Here is a 21,543-nt window from a genome sequence, read left to right as displayed (position 1 = left end):
AAGGAGAAGCTGGACAAAGAGGTTGTCACAGATGGTGACAAAGGAGTAGAAATGTAAGGTGAGCGGAATCAGAAAAAATGAGGAGGAGAGAAGAGGAAAGGATGCACTTATGCATATGATGTCCTGGCTAGATTGGCAACAGGCACATTTGAGCATTGATTTATTTGCACAAGGTCTCCAGCTATGCAGCATCACTGGCCTAGCATGGATCAGGGACCTGCTGGGCAGGACAGTGCTCTCACTGGCTTCCAATTCATGGTCACACTGTGGGCATGTCAGTGATGGTCTTCATCACCGTGGTTGGGAGCCTGTGAGCTCCCTCAAGAAGCCCAATACTGGAACAGTTGGGGAGGCAGACGGTGCTTCCAGGGTGAGCAGAGCCTGGTGCCTCCAACCCAGATGGCTGTGCAGTGCTGGGAACTGCAGGCCTGAGCAGCTCAGCAGCAGAAGGCTGTCCCTCACCCTACTGCTGTTCAGCCCTGGCATGGCAGCTCCTTTCTCATGCCTCACTTGCTGGCGGCCTGTTAGGCCTCTATTGCATGTGAAACATTGCTACTCAGTTCTGAGATATAGAGAGGCTCAAAGTTTTCTGACAGTTATCCCAGGTCTTCTCTCTTCCTGGCTAGTGGATGCTCTGGATTCTGCTTTATTCTCTTACCAGCTGGCAAAATCTTCGCTGGTTGTTAAATTACATATCTTCCCTTGCTGGAAGAATGCAGTGGTCACTAGCCATCTGGACCACTGCTTTCCTGCTGGGAAGGAGACAGGAAGCAGCAGAGACAGAGGAAGAGAGACTCATAGATGCCTTTCCCTGAGAAAAGAGAGAAGAGCTCCCCGTGCACGGTGCCAGATGGAAAGCAGCAGCCCAGGAAAGGAAAGAGATGAAGAAAGATGCTGCTTTGTCAGAGTTTTGCAGACCATCAATCCCAGTGACAAGAGTCTTTGTGGACTGGGAAAGGTGAGATTTTGAATGAGATGCTGAGGGCTCCTGGACCTCTGCATCACCCAGTAGGTTGCCAGGTACTATGATGCTTTTCCTTTCCTAGCAGGGAAAATGAAACCCTGTCCCTTCCCAACAGAACAGAAACCAAGAGAGCCTTGAGTAGCACTTGGTGCACTAGGAACTGACAAAGATGAGGTCAAGCTACACTCCAGCACTTAGCCAGCAAACAATGGGAGAGCACTGAGAGGAATATACCGTTAATTCTGCAAACCCAAGCAGACACTACTAATGTCAGATAAACTTTTCACTGATATTGTCTGCTCCCTGTAGCACTGTATCTCTTGTTGCTTAATTGTATTTATACACCATTATCCCTGGCCTAACACAGTAACGGGAAAAACTATTTCACTTCAAACACAATTAAGGCTTTGTCTGACGAGGGCAGGCCCTGCAGGCAGTGCCAGGGAAAGGCTGTGCAAGGCAGATTGGGGCACCACTTCAAAACACCAAATTACGTGAGCGCAATTGGCCCTCATTGGTAGGACCAGTTCTGCTCACACACTGTGTGGTGAGTCCCCTGGGGTGACAGCCCACGTCCCCTCTGCCATTGTGTGTCTCAGAGGAGGCCCTGGAGCTTCACGTTTCATTTCTAAGTCATCCCTGGGATGTGGTGAGGTAGAAGGGAGAGACCCACCAGTTAGGGCGGACCAGGTCTTTGAGGAATTCTTCCCTCTCTGCTCCCTGCTCAAGATTCAGCATGGAGGGAGAGACAGGAGTTGTCTGCAACACCCAGCCAGACACTGGATCCTCGCAGGCAGTTTCAGCAAAACCAACAGCGCCACTTGATTCCCAGAAGGAGCTGGGACTGGCAGGCCCTGCCTCTCACACGACATCAGAGAACACCTCAAACACTGGCAAGTTCCAGAATGTCATTAAAAACGCATGATAAGTAATTCCACTTGGCACCGGAGCCCTTGGACGAGCAGCTTTGTCCACGGCTGTTTAAGCATTTTGGTGCCTGTGAGAAAGCTTTCCCTGTAGCTCACCTACACCTAAACCAAACAACGTCATTAGCTCAGGCATGCGAGTGCTGAAAGCCAGGGGAGCTGGGGCAAACGCTCCCAGACACCGCTGCCCCGCTGGAATTCCTGCGTCTCACCTGTGATATTAAACCACACTTGGCTGGGGCCCATTTCAATGCTGATCACTCCCACCATATGGTTTACAGGATCTGTTTCCATCACGGCAAAGTTAAAATGGGGTTCATCAAAAGCCAGTGGCTCGGAGGAAGGGCCGGGCCGGGTGACCCAGCTGATGTGAAGCCGCACGTGGGAGGAGAGCGGGGGGCTGCCGCCGTCTGTTGCCTTGACCTGCCAGGAAATGCACATACAGTCAGGGAGAAGGCTGGTTTAGCCCATGGGAAGCTTCTTCTCCCACCCACCAGGAGTTTCAGGTCCGAGTGCGCCCAAAATCCCACAAAACAATTCCTGAGCCAGTGGTCTGTGCTCTGGCTGCTTCCAAGGTAGAGCCATGCAAACCAAATTCCTCTCGACCATCAAGTAAATCCGCCAAGCTCTATGCACAGCAGAGACCTGGATGACAAGCCTTGTTGCAAGGACCTGCAGACTGTGGGAGAGCTTTTAACCTTCAAGCCCCATGGCCTGATCAGACAGTCAAGAGACATGATGAAACCCAAAGAATGTTTAGGTTTGGGTCCACATCCATATGGGATCATGGATTCATCTCTGAGAGTTGGACTCTAGTTGTACAGTGAATTTTAAATTTATTTACCATTTTTAATAGCTTCCTACCTTCTGCATTTCCCATCATTCCCTTCCAGTTTCTCTCCCTGCAACCCATTTGCCTCATTCAAGCTCTCTTCCCACTGCTGCATTTTCTCTCTCTCTTTTGCTCTTTTATATCTTCTGTTTCTGCACCCTTTTCTCTCTTCCCCTCTCTACCCATCTCTTCCCACCATCTCTCTGTTTCCCTCCCCTCTCACCGTGAGTATGTTGTATTCAGAGGCAGGAAAAGCTTTCCTGGAGAAGACTGTGCCGGTTGTGGGGTTGATGGTGAATACCCCCTCCTCCTCCTCCTCGATGGTGTAGGTGATCTGGCTGTTCTGGCCCTGGTCACGGTCCGAAGCAATAAGCCTGTAGACTGGCAGTGGTGTCTCTGAGGCCTCTCTCTCAGGGAGCTGCACCATGAAGAGCTTCTGGGGGAAACTGGGAGGACTGTCGTTGGCATCCAGGACTTGTATCACGACTCTGCTGGTGGATTTCAGGGCTGGCTCTCCATTGTCAGAAACAGCCACCTGTCAGTAAGCAAAGGGAGTAGGTGACAGAGCTCCCTGATGTGACCTAGGATATGAGCCAGCCTTCATCCTGATGGGCAATAACTCAGCTAGGGGTTTTGTGTGGATCTGCATTTGTACCCCAACGTTTTCAGAGGCTTTGCTCCTCTCTGCAGGGTAAAACCTGGTGGGTGTAGCTGGCACTGTGCAGGGCTTGTCCATGCACAGGGAGATAAGTTTGCAGGACTCCTGCCTGCAGCTGCTCCAGGCAGTGGGTCAGGTTGGTCATTAGGGATCATAAAGCTGAAAATGTTTGTATTGCCATGGCTTGGCAAGTTATCACCCATCCTCACTCTGCTGTGCCTGTGCACACTCCCAGCACGTTGTATTGCAGAGAGAAATGTATTGTCCTCCATCACTCTGACAGACTGAAACACCTCCAGATTCTTCTAATGGGAACACACATAGAGCAGCTGAGGATAGGGGCCAGTGACCAAAGCTACACAGCAATGTCTGATACAATGAGATAAATGAGGGTGGATTTCTCTGGCTTGCTCTTTCCCCCATAACTTACTATCCATCCTGCTAGAGGACAGTTCCAGTCCTCTTCCTGCATTCCCACAGCTTCCAGAATAGGACTCTTGCTCCAGTCTTCAGCAAGTAAATAATAAACCCCACAATACTGCTGCAGCTGTCTCTTAGGGCAACACACACCATTTAATTAAGTTTCCCAGCAGTTGGGAGCTGATGGGATGAGATTCTTTCTCTGTGCTCCAACTTGCAAGGAAAGCTCTTTGAGGACTTAATACACTTGTAGGTAAATAAAGCTAATTACAATCATCATTACCCACCTCTAGGATATGTTCAGCCTTGTATTCTCGATCCAGCTGCTGTGAAGTTGTAGAAATCAAACCTGCCAAGAAAGAAACCCTTTGAGCTCCAAGACTCAGCATGCAAGAAAAGCCAGGGCTGATCAGATCCCTGAGTGCCCAAAATCAGCCTGCCCACCTGTCCTGTTTCAGGTTCCCTTTGTGATCAGAGGAGAAAGACCCCCAGAGGTAAAGCTGTCCCCTTCCTTTGTGCAGGTGTTGCTCTCTGATCACAGAGACCATGGAGGAGGGGGAACACCTACCAGATGCCTGCATCAGCTGAGGGTTGGCAAGGCATTAGTTGAGAAAGGCAGCAGGACCATGAAAACAAAACTTTTCTTATGCCTCTAAGTAAGAAACATTCTGCATGTGCTGGCACAAGTCTGGCCTCTTAACAAGTCTCGACTCCTATTTTCCCTGTGCTGAACCTTGCTCTTTTTAATTTACAGTGTTTTGACAAAAGTTTGTCTTCTGCCTTGGGAAATACCCTCTATTCCACTGACAGAACAAATGCATTCAGGCTAAACATAAGGTACACAGTCAATAATAATGTTGGTGTATTATTTAAGCCATGCTGAGAGACAGGATGAATCCTCTAACAACTGCAATATTTGAGGGATTTCTGAAAAATACACAGTAGTTTAACCACAGGGAATAGGATGGATGCAGGAGGGAGGAACTGTGGCTATAATAAACTAGCGTTGAAACAAAATCATTGTAACTGACTGGTTTTGGCCTGTCAGTGACTAAGCTGAATAGATGCAAGTATGGAAAGGACGGAGCTGAGGCTTCTGTTTTCACCTCTTGTTTGATAATGGTCCTTACTGAGCACTTGACTCTTCACCTTTGGGGAAAAGCAGCTCTAGACCATTTTCACAACTGCTTTACCAACGATGGAAACTGCACACATAACGTATGACTTTCTGACAGTCACCAAGTCTGACACCTGTGAGTGTTTTTGTCCATTCTCCACATCTCCTGCTCCCAGCGGTCTCTCTTACCATGGTGTTTATTCCTCACGAGGGGAAGTTCTTCTTCCTCACACAAACGAAAGGCAGGGTGAATATTTGTGACCACTGCAGGCAGTGACACAGGCTCATGCTACCCTGGGAAATGCTCTGCATGGGAGGCAGTGTGCACGTGCAGTGGTGTGAGCACATGCACTTGTGAGTCCTGAAAGACTTGTTAATCTGAGCTCCACGAACCCACCTCCACTCTCATTTCTGGTCCAAAGCCAGCAAGTTTTAATCAATAGTACTGTTTTCAGCTGTAGCAGACTTTGGGGTCTGTCTGTTTGAGCGTGACAGGCAGGAGAAAATTTCAAATGGCTGCAGGAAACACCAGGCAGCTGAAGGAGGGAGCAGGGAGCAGCTGCTTGGAAGAAGACTGCTGTTCACGGTTTCCACTTGTTCTCCGGGATTATTCACATTTGGCACCAGCCACTGTGCTAAACATTTACTTGATGCCTTTACAATCATAAATCAACACTCCTTAATGGATTATAACAAGATGGCTTGAAAAACTCTGTTTGCTTATATGTCATAGGGTTTTTTTCTTCTCCTAATCATCCTTTCAACACCTTGGCAGGTGAAGAGGACTCAGAAGTGGTCTAAGAACCCACTGGCTAAGAAGCTTTTGAACCTCTCCCAGGTTTTTGAAAGGCTGTAGGGCTCCATTAGCAGCAGAATTCATGGAAATGGGGGCCTGAAGAAGGAATTGCAGCAGCAGTTCCCGGGATCTCTGATACTCCTGTCCTCACTGCCAATAGGTTGGCTGGGGTGGGGGAGCAAAGCCTAAAACTCCAGCTACCTTATGGGATGCTTCACAGTTTTGGCCTAACAAGCCAACACACAGATATTGACAAAGGAGCCACCTGACACCTGTGTGCACACAGGGAATATTTCTAGTCTATCAGATTGCAAAATCCATCTGCAGCAGACTAACACCATGTTTGCACTGGATTACTGCATGCCAGCTGATGGAGGGGAATTTAACCACTCTGAAGTGACTATTTGGATTTGCCTGGCCACACCCTGAAATTCTTTCATGAACTAATGAAAAAACCTGAAAGAAAACAAGATCGTAGCTGAGCTTTCTAGACCTGGAGAAGGAGGACTGTAGTGAAGGCAGATGAACTGGAATTTAATGACTCTTGACTGTCTGTACCACTGAAGATGCTCAGATCTCCTGGGGAGTAAGAGCTGACTCTGTTCTCTATCACATACCTCTACTGTATCCCAGCTGGGAGTCTCACCAGATGGAATTTTTTGGTTTAGCTTCACATCTGCTGAGCCACAAGTTGGCTTCTCCTCCTGACCCCACGTAAACTCCCTCTGTCCCTTACCCGGCTCCCACTTTCCCCCTCCGGAGCCAGTTACCACTGTGCCTTGAGATCCCAAAGCTCTTGTGAGTTAATCACTCTAATTCCTGTTTGGAGTCATGGTGCTGTGCAATGCCCAGATGCACAAACTGCCAGCAGTGTTCCCATGGCCACTGAGACAGAGGTTGGACGTGGTCCTTGAGAGAAGCCTGCTGGAATTAACGCTTGCTTTTATTTGTTGCTACTTGGTTATACACCCTGTGAGGCCAGAGGGCTAAAATGGAAGTGGAAGCTGTTATTAAAGGGGAAGAGCCATCAGCTTTTGTGGCCTGAGGAAACAGTTCCTTGGTTCTTTCTGCTGTCCCCTACAAGGACGTGGGAAGTGCACATTTAGTTTTAATGAGTGTTTTGCATGAGCATGTGCACGTGTGTGAGTTATCAGCACCCTGCCCTGCTGGAAAACCCCAGCCAGCCTGTCCCATGGGACTTGTGACGGAGTGGGTGTCCCTTATTTGTGTTCTTGCATGAGGCCCTGAAGGTTTCTGCTGAGTCTTACAGAGACTGAACAAAACTATCAAAGGTCTTAATTGCACTTGGCCAATTAGCCAAGCTCTGCATCCACATAAAGGACCAGAAACAGTCCCTTCTGTTTCTTGCTTATAGGCAGCCACAAACTCTGCTCCAGCAGCCTGTCTACACACAGCAATGGGAAAGGATTGTCTGCAATTCTCCCGCTTGCTACCTGGAAAGGGGAGAGAGGAAAGCTGGTCATGTTGGAACAGGAGCAGCAAAATTACCAGCGCATTGTTGTCAGGGAACAAAAAATAATAATAACTTCTGCTGGCAAGAGCAGGGCTGGGGTGGAGGTTGCTGGCCCCCTGCCCTTGCTGCAGGGGGGAAAATCTAAGATAGTTAAAACAGCCAGAATCAGGTTTGCAGGCATTGGGGCTTTCAAAAGAGCCTGAGAAGGGAAGAAGTTCTCCAGAAATCCTCTTTCTTGTCTCACTCTTGCTTCCATTTGACCTTTTTTTCTCCTCCTCCTACCACCTCCCCTCTTGATCTGACCTGCTGTGCACTACTCCATGCTCAGCTGGAGCCTGTGGTACGTTGATTTGGGGTGCAGCACTGCAACCATCCCTCAGACCTAAAGAGCAAGATGTCCTTCCATGTAGAGAAATACAGGTAACCACAGGCATCTTGGGGAAGCCCATGGACAGTGACACAGCAGGAGAAACACTAGAAGAACAAGCACTAGATAAGAGCTGGAGACAAATAGTCCAAAGTAAAAGGATTCTCCAAATAGCCTTTCAGCAGGATGAATGGCTTCAACCTGACTCTTCCTGCCACAGCCTCTCAGTTCTTCTCTGTCCTGTTTGGACTCAAATCCCTTTCATATAAGGGACTGCAAAACAAGATGAAAATCTTTCCAGCAAAAGAATACCCCAAACCCTGCTATCTGCCCATCTCTCCATGTACTATCTATCTCTGTCTCCCACAAACACTGCTCCTCAACAGCTGCCAGGCTGGGCTGGAGAGATTCCATTGCCCATGGCAGAAAGCTTTCATCTCAGTGCACGGTTTTGTTCCCTCTTCTCCTTAGCCTTTCATTTATTTTCCCTCTTTTTCTCCACCCTCTTTAGGGATCTGAGGGCTGGAAGAGCTTAGAGCCCTTCTGTGGTAGTTTGGGGATGCTGGAGGAGCCAAGAGCTGCTGAGGGACAGTTATCACAGCCATTCCTGTCTCCCTGCAAGGCCTCAGGAGGAGAAGTCGAGAGGCCTCGCTGGTCATGTCTCCACTGGCCAACCCTCCCCCGTGCAAAGATACCGGATCAAACACAGAACAAGTGCTCCAGGAGCAGAATTAGTTTACTTGCAACACTGTGGCACTGTGCCCTGAATAATCATCCAGGGCTATTCTACAGGGTTACTCTGGCTGAAGACATGCCTGTTGTAGCAGTACATTAGGACCTTAATGCCTATTAGCACAGGGGATGAGAACACGCCTCCTCCTTCTCTCTGTCTGCCAAGGGGCTCCTGCCAGGAGTGCCCTGTCTAGGAGAGACCCAGATTGACCTCTGGCCCTCTTGTGCTGTCTTATTCAGTGCCAATGTGACTAATTTGTCCTTTGATGACAATGTGGGAGAGGAAAAAAGCAGAGGTCTCAATCACTGTCTCCTGCCCATGGCACGGGGTTGGAACTTAATGGTCCCTTCCAACACAAACCATTCTGTGATTCTATGTAGGAGCCTTCCTTCTGATCTGGGAGCTGGAGGAACTCCTGACACAGTCAGGTTATCCTGTTCCTTGCTCAAATCATGTGACTAAGAACAGAAGACTCTGCTGTTTCTCCCTGAAACTTCAATGTTTATCATTTAAAAAAGTGACAGAGATTCAGGTTCATCACAGATAAGCAGCTCTACCTGCTCAAACTCTTTTGCTGTCATAGAGTTTGGGATTGATCTTGGAATGAGTATTGGCAATCTGGATCATACATACTCTGGCATTCAAGAACTTGTCTTTTTGTGATCATTTCCCCTGGGTAGTGAAAGAAGAGATGCATTTATTGCATTTGAAAACCAAGGAACATGTCCTAACTAAAAATCCATAATAAACATCAGTGGTCAAGTAGCACTGTAGTGCTCAGATACTTGCCATGTGTTCTCTCTTCCATTCAAATGTAACTCATTCGATTTGCACTGCACTGGGACAACCCTTTTTTGGATACAACCCTGCACTGATGTGGATGACCAGGCACTAAAAGACCAGCAGTTCATCTTCCAGTGCTGCACTGTCAGGCTAAGACCAAAAATTATAGTTTTATTCTACTTAATGGCACGAGTAGCCTGCCCTTGTCTGCAGAACGAAAATACCACTGGGTTTCCTATAAGCTGCCTACAGCCCTGAAGGGGCTGAAATATTCTTTCTGGCAGTAGTAGCAGATTATTTCTCCTTAGATATTGTAAGCACAAGGATATAAAATGCTCAGTTGATGTGAATGTCCACAGGTAATTATTTGTTCTTTTGGGTGACATGCAAGTAAAACAATGGATAACTGAATCCTCATCAGGCTTGGGGTTTAAAGAGACCTCCAGCAACTGTCCAAGAGATAAGATCAGCCCATGGGTTTCTTACAGAACTGAGAAACCTATCACTCTTCTCATGCAAATCACCTGAGTCTAGAGAGAGATGAAGAAGAGATGACTCATACTTGAGAGGGCTTTTTTTGTCTAAGACGGGAATTAAAGGGTTGGCTTAGAGGTGAAGTATTTCATTAGCAAACATTCGGATTTTGCCAGTGTCACTCATTTTGCCATTGAACATGACAGCATGACTTTGCAGGGCTGCACTCACACCAGTGTGGAAGCTTTGCCTGCAGCACAGAGAAGGCTGAATTTCCTGCAGGGTGCAGGAGTGCAAGCCAGAGCTCAGCTGATGAGGGGAGCCAGCGTGGTGTCCTGATAGCTGTTCCTGGCTCACATCCCACCGAAAAGGCAGTGGTTTTATAAAACAGGGCTTCTGAAGGCACCTCTCCACAGAACCCTGTGTTGTGCAAGCTGTCCTGGGGCTGTGCATGGCTGTTTGGATTATGTGAGAAAGTTGGATGCAGAACAGTGCCATGACCTGGCTAAAAAGCTTCTGACACTGGAGATAGCTACAGCTGGGTGTAGCAGTGCTCACAGTTAGCTGACAGTTCCAGGTGTATCTATATGGTGCCATGTAAAGACACCCTATGAGTTTCTTGCAACGAAAGGATCTCAGCGTTTCAGAATCACAATTTCTTTCTTCCACACTCCTCCTAGCCAGCTGTAGAGCACTGCCAGAGAGCCACTACACCACTGTTAACACACGACTGAGTGCCACTCTAGCCTTTTTCAACACATCCAACTCCTTTCTGAGAGCAGGCTTCTATCCCGCTGCAGTAGGTGAACTGCTTTTATCATCTGCAGGAGATCAAAGTCATGCAATTAATCCTCTCCCATACCCAGGCTCTGTGCCTTCCCTTCCCTCTTCTCCCAGGAGCTGATGGCGTGAAAGGCTCGGCACAGCTTTCCTTGCCAGACTGGCCCAATGTCAGCTCTGCTGGGATAGTTTGAGGAAGCTGTTTACACAAAACATCAGCAGGTTTTTGATGGCTCTGAAAGATCTGGTAAATAATCCTGAGATGAAAGATATGGACTAGGAAGATGGCAGGAGAGTCTTACTACACTCACTACATTAATAGTTCCGGAGAATGGGTGGAGCCTTTAAGTGCAGTGGGATTCATTTTTGTTAATCCTGCCTGGGTCTGTCTCAGGAGCAGATAGTCACCTCCAGAAGGGTGTTTCCTGGCTCAGGCTGTGCAACAGGGCAGTTGTTTACAAGGGGGAAGATTAAAAGCAACTGCTTGGTTCTGTTTAGGGCTTTGAAAGTAGCACATTTGTGTCATTCTAAGAGCCATCTGGATGCAAATAGCAGCCCTCAGGTGGAGAGTTTCAATCCTCAGACTCCCCACACAGTGTATTTGGAGACTGGGACTTTTGCTGCAGGAGGAAGGTGTGACAAAGGCAGCTGTGTGGGCTGTTTATATTGAATATGTAACATCCTCTGGGCACTTGGAAACCTCAAAAACAAATGCTGAGTTGGGTCAGTCTTACCTGTAATGAGGTTAATGGCGAAAAATCCTTGAGGATTTCCAGTTAGGATGTGAAAAGTCAGTTTTCCCTCTGAGCTAGAGTCTGGATCGAAGGCATCAAGCTGAAGGACAGATGTGTTTGGTGGGGAATTCTCCATCACAGAGGCATAGAAGACAGGTCTGGACATCTGAGGTGGGTTGTCATTGGTATCAGTGACTTCAATATAAATTTCAGTCACGGAAGAGAGAGGAATTGTTCCCAGGTCAAGAGCAAGCACTGTCAGCCAGTAGTGAGATGTTCCTTCTCGGTCAAGTGATCCTATGGTCCGTATGGTGCCTAGGAGAATGACAGAGAGTGCTTGTGAGGGATTTAAGGAACTCAGACCACTCAGTCCCTAATGCCAGAACAGTCTGTGTCTGTAGTCTGCTTCCTGGTCTTTGCTGCAGATACAAACTCTGGCACCAACCTTGTACGGCTGTGAGATTGTGTGGAAGGTGAGGGCTTGCTTGTGCTGAGGGTTAATTTTTGTAACACAAGCGAAAGGGAAGAGTTTAGAATTTTGGGGGAGGACAGACATTGATTTTCCATTATTTTAAGGAGACAAACCCCGCCTGCTCCTACCTAGATACAGGGATACACTTAGTATACCCCTGCACAAGCAAGACAGGCTTGAATGAATGGAACTGTGTAAACAGAGAGAATACAGAAATGTTCTATTGGGTCAAAAAGTCAGGCCAAACACAGCGTGTAATTTAATCCTTTAAACTACACTATTAAAAAACACTATTCAATTAAGTGTCATTACCTGTGTCCTTTTCAATGTGGAAGACGGACATGCCAGTGCCTTCTCGGAGGAAATATTGAACCTCTCCATCCTTCCCCTTGTCGATATCCTTGGCTGTGACCATCATCACCGATGTGCCCTTAGGGCTGTTCTCCTGCACCCAGCCTTTGAAGACAAAGGAGGCAAAGCGTGGTGGGTGCAAGTTCTCGTTGACATCAATGATGTTCACTTCCAGGTGGCAGAGGGAAGAGCGGGAGAAGGGCTTCCCGCCGTCACTGACCTGCACGGTTAGATTGTAAGAGTCCTTCTTCTCATAGTCCAGCTCCTTCTCCAACCGGAGTGCCCCGGTCAGCTTATCCACATGAAACATCATGTCCTCATCATTAACGAGGCTGTACCTCACCTCACCCCCAGAACCAGCATCTGGGTCAAAAGCCTCCAGGAACAGGAGGACGGTTCCCACGGGTAGATCCTCTGGGACCATCACACTGTTGAGGGCTGGGAGGCACTGTGGGGTGTTGTCGTTTACATCCTCCAGAGTCACAACCAGGTCTGTAATGGAGAACAGCTGGTAGCCTGTTTTGGGCTGGTCTCTTGCTTCTATTTTCAGCACATAGCAGGGCCACAATTCTCTATCCAGAGCACCTGTAACCATCACTTCTCCAGTGACACTGTTAATGGCAAACTTGTCAGTGGGGGTTAGGAGAGAATATTTTACTCTCCCATTGTCATCTGTATCAGCATCTTCTGCTTTCAGTTGAGCTATTGTTGTCCCTGTTGCTACATGTTCTGGTATTGCCACCCAGTAGGCACCTTGTGGGAATTTAGGAGTGTTATCATTGGTATCCAACACATTCACAGCCAAGAGCTTCCAAGATGATTTTTGTGGTGTACCAAGGTCGTACACAGTAATGTTAAGAATGTAGAAGCTGGTTCGTTCATGATCTAGAGGAGAAAGGACTTGAAGGAGACCCAGTTCCAAGTCAATGGTAAAGCAACTGTCATCATTTCCATCTGAGATCACATAGACCAGTTTTCCATTAAAACCAGTGTCAGGATCAGTAGCTGAAAGGTCAGCAATAGTTGAGTTGATGGGAACAGTCTCTATGATATCGATAGATCGTGGAAAGCTGTCATCAAACTTAGGAGCATTATGGTTTATAAGGTGCAAGTTCAGAGATGTTTCATCATCCTGCCCATGGCCTTGAGACTGAGACTCAATGGAGTGTATGATAGTTTCTGTCAGTTGTTTCAAGACTCCTGTTTCCTCACACTGCATTTTGACAGGGAGACCTTGGCTGACCACAGTGATGTTTACAGATGTTGGCAAAGCATAGTTCTCTCCATCTGTTGCAGTTATTTTCAAAGAGTAGAAAAGTGGCTGTTCAGAAGGAAGATCTCGCAGAGATATTCTAAGGGATATTACTCCAGAGACGGGATTCAGTTCAAAATGCTGTAACTCGTTGCCAGACTTGATTTCGTATTTGATATGCTGCAGCTCATCACTGTCGATTGCAGAGACCGTGGCCACAGGGTTCCCAACAGGAAAGTCCCGTGGGATGGTGCCACTGCAGCCTGCCTTCTCAAACACAGGAGCATTGTCATTGACATTGCTCAGCATGAGGGACACATACACTTCTGTTTCATGGCGGAAGGGTGAGCCCCAATCTGATGCCCACACCTGCAGGTGATACCACCTCTGCATCAACTCATAGTCCATCGACTTGGAGGTGGAAATGATGCCAGAATAGGGGTCAATGACAAAGGGAACTGATTTCTGGTTGGCTATGCTGTAGGTGACAAAGCCATTGTCTCCTTCATCTTCATCTGTAGCCCTTACTGTTAAGACACTGGTACCAGGAGGAACATTTTCATCAAAGGCCCCACGGTACGAAGACTGAGTAAAACTTGGAGCGTGATTGTTGCAGTCGGTGATGCCAATGATAACAGTCGTGGATGTGTGACTGTTAACGGTTGTAACTTCAAGTTCAAAATGAGACTGCTCATGGAAGTCCATTGCTCTGACTGTAGTTATCAGTCCAGTGTGAGGATTGATTTTAAAGCTTGTGCTGTCAGAAGTGGGTCTCAAAATATATTTAAGATTTGGGAAGACTGGTGTGACCTTCACCATAACAACTTGGCTTCCAGGTGGGGAAAATTCACTGAGCTGGACCCGGTACACTTCTTTCTCAAACCTGGCAGAAACATACTTAGAGGGAGGTATGTGGACCACTCTAACAGGAGAGAACAGTGGTGGCTTGCCCTTGTCCTTGGCTTGCAGACTGAGGTTGAAACCAAACGGGTAAAGTAGCCAGTTGATCTCTTTGTTTGACACAATGATGAACTCAGTGCTCCCAACATAGGATTTGATGGTTTTGAAATGTCTTCCTGGATCTCCATCCACAAGGTCAACTGAATCAATCCCTGCTTCTGAGTCACCACTTTCTACAGACAGAGTTGCATAGACAAAGTCTTCATCTGAGTCAGGCGATGTCACCTTCACTGAGGAGATAGAGGGCGGTTTCCTGGCAGATGGCTCCACCTGGATCGTGAGACTGGCCAAGTTCCCAAAGCCATTCCCCTCCATGATCTTTCTCATTCTGTCCACAGCCAAAACCTGCAGGTGGTGCCTGCCTCGATGGGTGCTGTTCAGCCTACCTGTGATCATAACTGCCCCTGTGGTGGGGTGGACGGTGAATAGGTTGGACTTGGTGTTCAGGGAGTAGTAGAACTCAGCATTCTGGCCAGCATCAGCATCAGTGGCACTGAGTGTGCTGACCACTGTTTTTAGAGGAGTGTCTTCTCTGATGGACACTTTGTAGGAGGGGGGTGAAAATAGAGGCTTCAAATCATTTCTGTCCAGAATGTGGATCAAGACTTTGGCCCAAGCTTCATAGGCAAAGGTGCTCTCTGTGGCCTTGATTATTAGCATATAACTGTCTTTGACCTCACGGTTTAAAAGTGCTGTGTTGCTGCTCCTGGTTCTTATTCTCAAGAAGCAGAAATCCCCGATCACGTGCTCCTCTGTTTTAAACAGACCAGTGTTGTCTCCAGAGGCTATTCTGTATCTGATGTCCCACTCAGGGTCTCTCTTGTAAATACCCATTTTGACGTAGCTCTCCACGTAGGTCTTGGGGGCTGAGTTCTCGTAGATGGTGGCATTGTAGAAGAAGTGGGTGAAGTGCAGAGGGGAAGTGCTGCCCTTCTCACAGCTCGCCCTGCGGACCACACAGTGCATCAGGAAAACAGCAAAACTCAGGAAGTGCCTCCTGATAGTGACTTCCATGGTGTGGTGCCTCTTTGAGTCCTGTAGGTGCCAAAGGAAGAACATTGGTTATTTTCATTAAGATCAGTGTGTTAGAGAAAAAGCCTCCATGGGCTCAGCCTCACCTCCCTGCTCTCTCTACCCCAGCCTTTGTTGATGTGGCTGTTATCTCAGCTCTTCTTCCCCTCTGTCCCAGTGAGAGACCTGTCCTCCCACATCCCCATGCTGGCTCAGATCTGTTCACTTTCTCTGCTTCAGTTTCTGTCCTTGTAGAGGGAAAAATGTAAAAAGTCATGTAAGATTCTCTGATCAGGCTGACTTCCTATTCTGTGAACAATCTCACCCTCCCTTCATTCTGCCTTCTCTCTACTCAAATAGCATATTTGAACTCTCCACCTCCAGTCCAAACTCGCTCTTCTTTTGTTACTTCATCCTCCCTTCTCCATCTAAACTTCTCTCTCCACACAAGTTCTTGCAAAGTCTTTTCAAGAGTCAATATACAAACTGATTTTCTCTCCCTGTGCTACGGACTCTGTTGTCCTTCCCCAGAAGTGATGCCCTGCTCTGTTGTACAAGTTCCTTCTGAATGGGCAGCTCCACAACGTGGCCTTTTCAACAGCTTTAGCTCAGGTTCTAGTCATGTCTCAGCTACCACAAAGCTCTTCTAATCCACAAGTCTGACCCTGTTGCCTCCTCTATGCGCAGGTTTCCAGCAAGACACTTTGACCATGTCACCCTCAGCCACTGAGTAATCTCCCTGGTTCCTCCCTTCTCTTGGCAAAGCCCCAGGGTCAGGATTCCTGCGGAGGATCTGCCATCCATGACCACCCGCCATCAACTTCCTTCTCTAACAACTCCCGAGCATCTGCGGCTCCATGATTTATCTCTGTGAACAAGGTGTATCAAAGAAGGAACCGGGGAGCACACATGTGATTAACAGGGATGTAACTCTATTAGTGAGCTTTGCGGAGCTTGTTAAAGGATCAGGGCCTGTTCTTTTCAAAAGCTAAGTGCGTGCTGCTGTGTGTGCACTTAGGGGTTGAAACCAGGGATAAGCTAAATATAGGTGCATATATTTCCCCTAGATATCCCTAGGAGATCTTTATCTAGAACTGTTTCTTCCTGTTTTAAATTTAAATTATATATCAAGTACCTGCCAGTCATTTGGCACATTCCTAATTTAAACAGGGAAGACTTGTTTTTCCAGACACTTTTTCAAGACTCATCTCTTTAAGAGCCAGAACTAGTCCAATTTATAAGTCAAGCTGAATGTTAGGAACAAATTGTCAGAGTCCAACTAACAATGTGTGTCATATTCTCTTACTGAGATATCTAATTACCGATAAATACCAAGCTGTAAATGTCATACTTCCTTCAAATCCTTTTCTCCTTCATACACTGATGCCAACCATCCAGAAATCTCCCTATTGTGGTCATTCCTTTTTGAAACAAATGGTCTGAAGCTGAAGTGAAACTACCAGGATTTGTAGAAAAATCAACACAATTCGGTTTTCACAAAATTCAGACTCATTTTCTTTTATGACATCATTTCACACTTCTAGGAAATACAACATAATCCCAAATGCACAGCAAATGAAAGAAAATCTTGGAGGGCAGGGATAGGTGACCCAGAAAGGCATGTGGTTCCTTCTGAGAAGCTGAAAACCATGTTCTTAAAAGCTCTGCTTGTTGCTTGTTACTTAACAGCGCTTCAGAGTTCTGCAGCATGTAGGGACTTGCCTAGAGCTGCTCCCTTCCAACATTTTCAACTGCTGAACTTAGGGAAGAAGATGTAGGAATGCTGCGTGCGCGCGTGTCTGCGAGGGCTGTGGAGCAGGATAAATCACAGGCAATTCAGTGTGGAATAAGAACAGCAGAATAAAACAGCAACAAAAACCAGTGATATTCCATGAACAACAGACTTAATGAACCTGATTGCTTTGTATCTGGGCTAATTGACTTTTTAATTGAATTGTACTGAAACGGCAATGTGAACTCATCTCTTGTAAGACATCAGAGAACCCACAAAGCAGAGACGTTATGAACTCCACAACCACAAGAAAAGCTGGAGCTAGAGCACATGCCTTCTTGGGCACCAGCAATTCAATATGGGAGGATAACCTTGAGCAAGGAGTGGGTTTTCTGGCGTTTAACAAGATGCAAACTTTCTTCTGAATCTCTCCTGGAACGTACTTAAACTCATTCTCGCCTGTATATTTCCTAAGATCTAAGAAGGGCTGCACTTACATTGCTGTTTTTCCCTCTGTGGGGGTATTAGCAGGGTTTTACTCCTCTGTCCAGGTAATTATTTGGCAAAACCTGTTGTGACCTCATATTTCTGAGAGCTTTGCTCTCAATTACAAGCTGGGCTGAAAGCAATCAATGGCTTCAGCAGTTATTATGAGGGATGGAGAGTGACTACGCATCTGGGGCATGAGGCAGAAGCCTCATTTCCTCTGGAAATGATCTGAAACTTTGAAAGGCACGGACAAAACTTAGGAAGAATTGTTTAGGAGGCATCACCATCAGCTTTGGAAGTCTAAGAGTTTCTCTTTGTGTCAGGACCGTGCTCAAAGCCTGAACAATAGCATAGAGAGTCTGTCATGTCCCCTGACAGCACCCGCATGTGCTCTGAGATGTGGTATTTCACCACCTTTCATATTCCACGCGCATCTGGTTGGACAATTTCTATACCAATCAATATTGCTGGGAAATCCTATCACTGTTTGAGCAGTTCCACACAAGCCCATGTTTGTTGTCTCTTATTTTATCCTTTGACAAAACAGTGAGATGAAGAGGGCTGCAGTCACCAGTGTCCTTCAAGAGCTGACCTACTCCAGTTGAGTGTCCTGGGGCTTCCTGAACAGCTCACAACCTCCCACCCTGGGCCTGGAAACCATCACCCGCTACTTCTAACCTGTAGTAGGCTACGTGGGGAAGCAACAATGCACTGGAGGCCTTGTTTCAAAGGCCGTGGAGAAGCTCAACAGAAAAATGGGGGACAGTGCTCTGAACAGAGGGGAAATCTGGTTAACTGCTGCTTTGGCTCAGCTCTAGGAAAGCCCCACTGGGACTGACCCTGGAAGGCGACAGTAACGGACGAGCAGAAATGAGGTGGGTTTCTATGACTTTTGCTCTGTGGGTGGGAAAGCTGTATATAGTGTCAAAACAGCAAAAAAATCGTTTAAGAGCCCTTAAAACCCCAGTTGTAAGTGGCTACCAAGGAGGGGCAGCGCTGCCAAACTCAAGGGTCCTTGCAATGGAGTTCAAGGATCTCCATGCTGAAACTGGGTGAAGTCACCTGCCTGCAACAGATTTTTTGTATAGACTTAACAGAACTATTTCTCCTGTTTTTCTGAGCTGTGCTACATCCTGTGCTGACAATAACTGCATGATCCATGGCACCCATGGCAAAGGGCCATACCCACTTCAGGGCTGCCAAATCAGCAGCAAGCCTATAACACTTGAACACTCTCACCAGCCTCTGGTCTCTCATCTGATGGCATCAGTTATTTCTACTCCTGAGAGCTCTCCACTTCTCTCTTTCATGGCTCCCCTGGGCACAGATGCCCTCCTGGAGCTGGCTGCACATGGGCAGGCAGATGTGTTGGAGAAAGATCATCGGTGGGATGGAGTGCGGAAGGTAAGGCACACTCCCGACTGAGGGAAATACCAGGGCATCATTATGTGGTGATTCAACCTCCTTTCCTAATCACCAGGCGAGGATCAGAGAGCCTGGAGGGGCTTCGCCCTCAGCTCTGTAGATGCAAACTCCCCACAAAGCAAGTAAACAGTCGGTGTATCTCTAATCAGAGCATAAGCGCGCGTCTAAATTTAACATCCAAATTGTGATCCTCTGTCAAAGACATGCCCAAATCTGTTGGTTTGAAATGAAGGAACAAACACGGTGCTGAGATCCAAAGTGTGTGCGTGGGGAGGCTGTGGAGAGAGGTGATTTGGGGGGACTGGTGCAGGCCAGGGCTATTCTGGCCAGCTGGGGCATGGCCCGGGGGGGGGTCCTCTGGGGGGTCCTGCAGGGGTCTCCTGCAACGTGTGGGCTGCTGTGTTTGTTGGCCATATTGCAGAAAAGTGCTGCAGCCTGCCAGGAAACAGGTGTGGCCCCAGCCCCACCTTTTGATTCCCTTCAAGAGGAGCATTTAAAAACAATAAAAACCCAAAACACAAAACAAAGCGAGTACTGAGTGCACTGTGAGCAGCATTCTTCCTCACAAGCTGTGGTGGGGGCTTGGCCCAAAGTTTTGAGATCAGAAGATTAAAGAAAAATCATTATTTTCATTGAAAAATAAGAACAACTGTTCCCTTATTACTTTTTTACCAGCATGTATTCCAGGTTCTCTTTCTTCCTCTTCCTTTCTCTGTTGCTTTCTTCCCCCACCTCCCTCCATTTTCTCTCCCTCCTTTCCTCACTACAAGAAACAGTCTCAACCATCCCCAAACACATCAACTTCTTTGTCAGAACCTACAAGACCCTGGAGCTCAGGGAAAGGAGATGAGATTGGTTGTTCAAGTAATCTGTGATAGGGCAGTTTAATGGTGGGTCTGAATTTCAGTGGTCATTGGGGAATAGAGACAGAGACCAAAGGGAGTAAATCCTATAAGATGGTGGGTACAAGGCTTTGGGAAAGAGAATAAGAGATGAGACACTATTTTCTCCTGGTCTGGGTGGTAGCTGAGCAGAAGAGGTTCAGCTACGGTTGGGACAATATCTTTACAGCTGCCTGCCGAATTGGATCAACCCGAAAGCCACCCCTGGGTTTTCAGTGTTGGAAAGTCACAGAGTTTAATGCACGCTTTGTTGAGCCATGTCTGTGAGATGTTTTGCTTCCCAGCACTGAAATAACACTTGTACACCCTGCATGGGGGCTGGGCTACTGGGTTAATGTTTGCCCTCTCCTCTGCCACAGCGATGCTGATGGCAATTGGATCCTTTTCCATTTGGTGAGTTCCCTGATGGCCGTTCACAGTCAGCCCTATCAGGTTTGAATTCCCTGTGGAGATGGGAATTTTCTGAACTGTTTTCTTAGACTTTGAAGAAACAAACAAACAAAACCATCCCATCCTTGGAGATCCTGCTCCTGCATTCTGTTGTGCAGTCTCTGCTTGGTTTTGCAGCGAAGCAGAAGAAATACATCCTGGAGGTACTACACAAAGCCAGAAAACTAATGAAAAGAGCCCCTGAAGTTATGGCGTTTCCTTCCTCAGTGTATCTCGGGGTTTTCCAGCGCCTGTGGATGGTTTTCTTAGAGCTGATGTTTGCAGAACTGCTTGCACCAGCCTGCTTGGGGGCTCTGTTAGTGTGGGTGCAGCTTTTTGCTGGACTTGCAGATTCCAACCAGGCACAGTCAGGCTGTTCCTTCCCCATCTCGACTTTCCAATCTCTGAATGGCTTGGATAGACTCTTGGAAATTGTTTCCAGGTTGCTGGACAGCCTGGAGCAAGGCGACTGATCATGTCGAACCTGGTGCGTGTGGCTTTTACAACCAAGGTCTGCCCTTGCTTGGAGTGTCCCATGAAATGTTGCTCCTGTCAGACAGAGTGGCTGTGGAGAAGTGCCAGACCCTGCGCCGTAATCATCTCATGGTTCAGCTCCATTCCTGGGGTAAAGTGGCTGTGTGCTGATGGGGTGGGCTGCACCAACGGCTTCCCAGTTGCAGAGCCATGGAAAACTGTGGGATTAATGAGTCTCATGTTGGCATGGGGAGCAGTGACTCTTCCTTGGACTGCTCAGCATGTCAGGGGGTCTCACACATGTCCCCGAGCAGAACAGGTCCTAAAGCACCACAGAGATGTTCCTTCCATCATCTGCCAGCTGGGTCAGGCAGGTGCTTTAACCTTGAAGAGTTTGGGTACCTGGGGAGCTTGGACTGGCAGGGGTGCCAGTCCAAGGGGTGTTAGAGGAACAGAGAGACTCTCTCGAAGGAGTCTGTGGAAGCCTGTGAGACACTGACTTGTGTGGGCCAATCTAGGCCCCAGGTTGGTAGATCTGGTGCTGAGACACCCTTTTTCTGTAGTCAGGCTGTATTACTGCAGAGGTTGGTAAAAATGCTTCGCTCTTGAGACAGCACGGCCTTCCCTGGGCCTGGTCTGCTGTGGCCAGTGGACCTGAGGGGTCCTGTCAGGATCACCATTCAGGGCTGACAGTGGGAGCATGGTGAGATGCTGTCCCTTGAGTGGTACAAGACATGGTTTGGTTGAGCAGGAGAGGAGAGAGACAGATGGCTTTCCACATGGGAAGGGTGATTGGGAAGGCTTCAGTTACTGTGATGTCCAGCTCCACCTTCTCCCATACAGCTGCATGCTTTTGCCACCTTTGTTAACTGTGCCAGATTTCACAAGTTGGATGCTCAGATGCATTCTGGCTCTAAAGGCCCCTCCATAACACCTTACTGTGGCCTCCTCCAGACAGCCACTCACTCACTTCCCCCTCAGACACCTC

The 21,543-nt window shown here is 47.7% G+C and overlaps 1 protein-coding gene across 1 annotated transcript in view; it reads right to left on the bottom strand.

Annotated features, from left to right (window-relative positions):
- The window catches only part of FAT2 (FAT atypical cadherin 2), a 57,152-nt gene that overhangs the window by 30,040 nt on the left and 5,569 nt on the right, over nucleotides 1–21,543 (bottom strand). Inside the window, exons 2-6 of the mRNA XM_017827989.1 lie at nucleotides 11,843–15,128; nucleotides 11,059–11,373; nucleotides 4,088–4,149; nucleotides 2,946–3,257; nucleotides 2,103–2,313 (exon numbers count right to left, since the gene is read on the bottom strand). Of these exons, the coding sequence (XP_017683478.1) occupies nucleotides 2,103–2,313; nucleotides 2,946–3,257; nucleotides 4,088–4,149; nucleotides 11,059–11,373; nucleotides 11,843–15,107 (4,165 nt within the window). The 5' untranslated portion in view covers nucleotides 15,108–15,128. The remainder of the gene's footprint in view (nucleotides 1–2,102; nucleotides 2,314–2,945; nucleotides 3,258–4,087; nucleotides 4,150–11,058; nucleotides 11,374–11,842; nucleotides 15,129–21,543) is intronic.

Source organism: Lepidothrix coronata, unplaced genomic scaffold (assembly GCF_001604755.1).
Source record: "Lepidothrix coronata isolate B3197 unplaced genomic scaffold, Lepidothrix_coronata-1.0 Scaffold144, whole genome shotgun sequence".
Lineage (NCBI taxonomy): Eukaryota > Metazoa > Chordata > Aves > Passeriformes > Pipridae > Lepidothrix > Lepidothrix coronata.
Note: the sequence above shows the minus strand (reverse complement) of the source record. Positions and strands in the feature narration are given on the sequence as shown.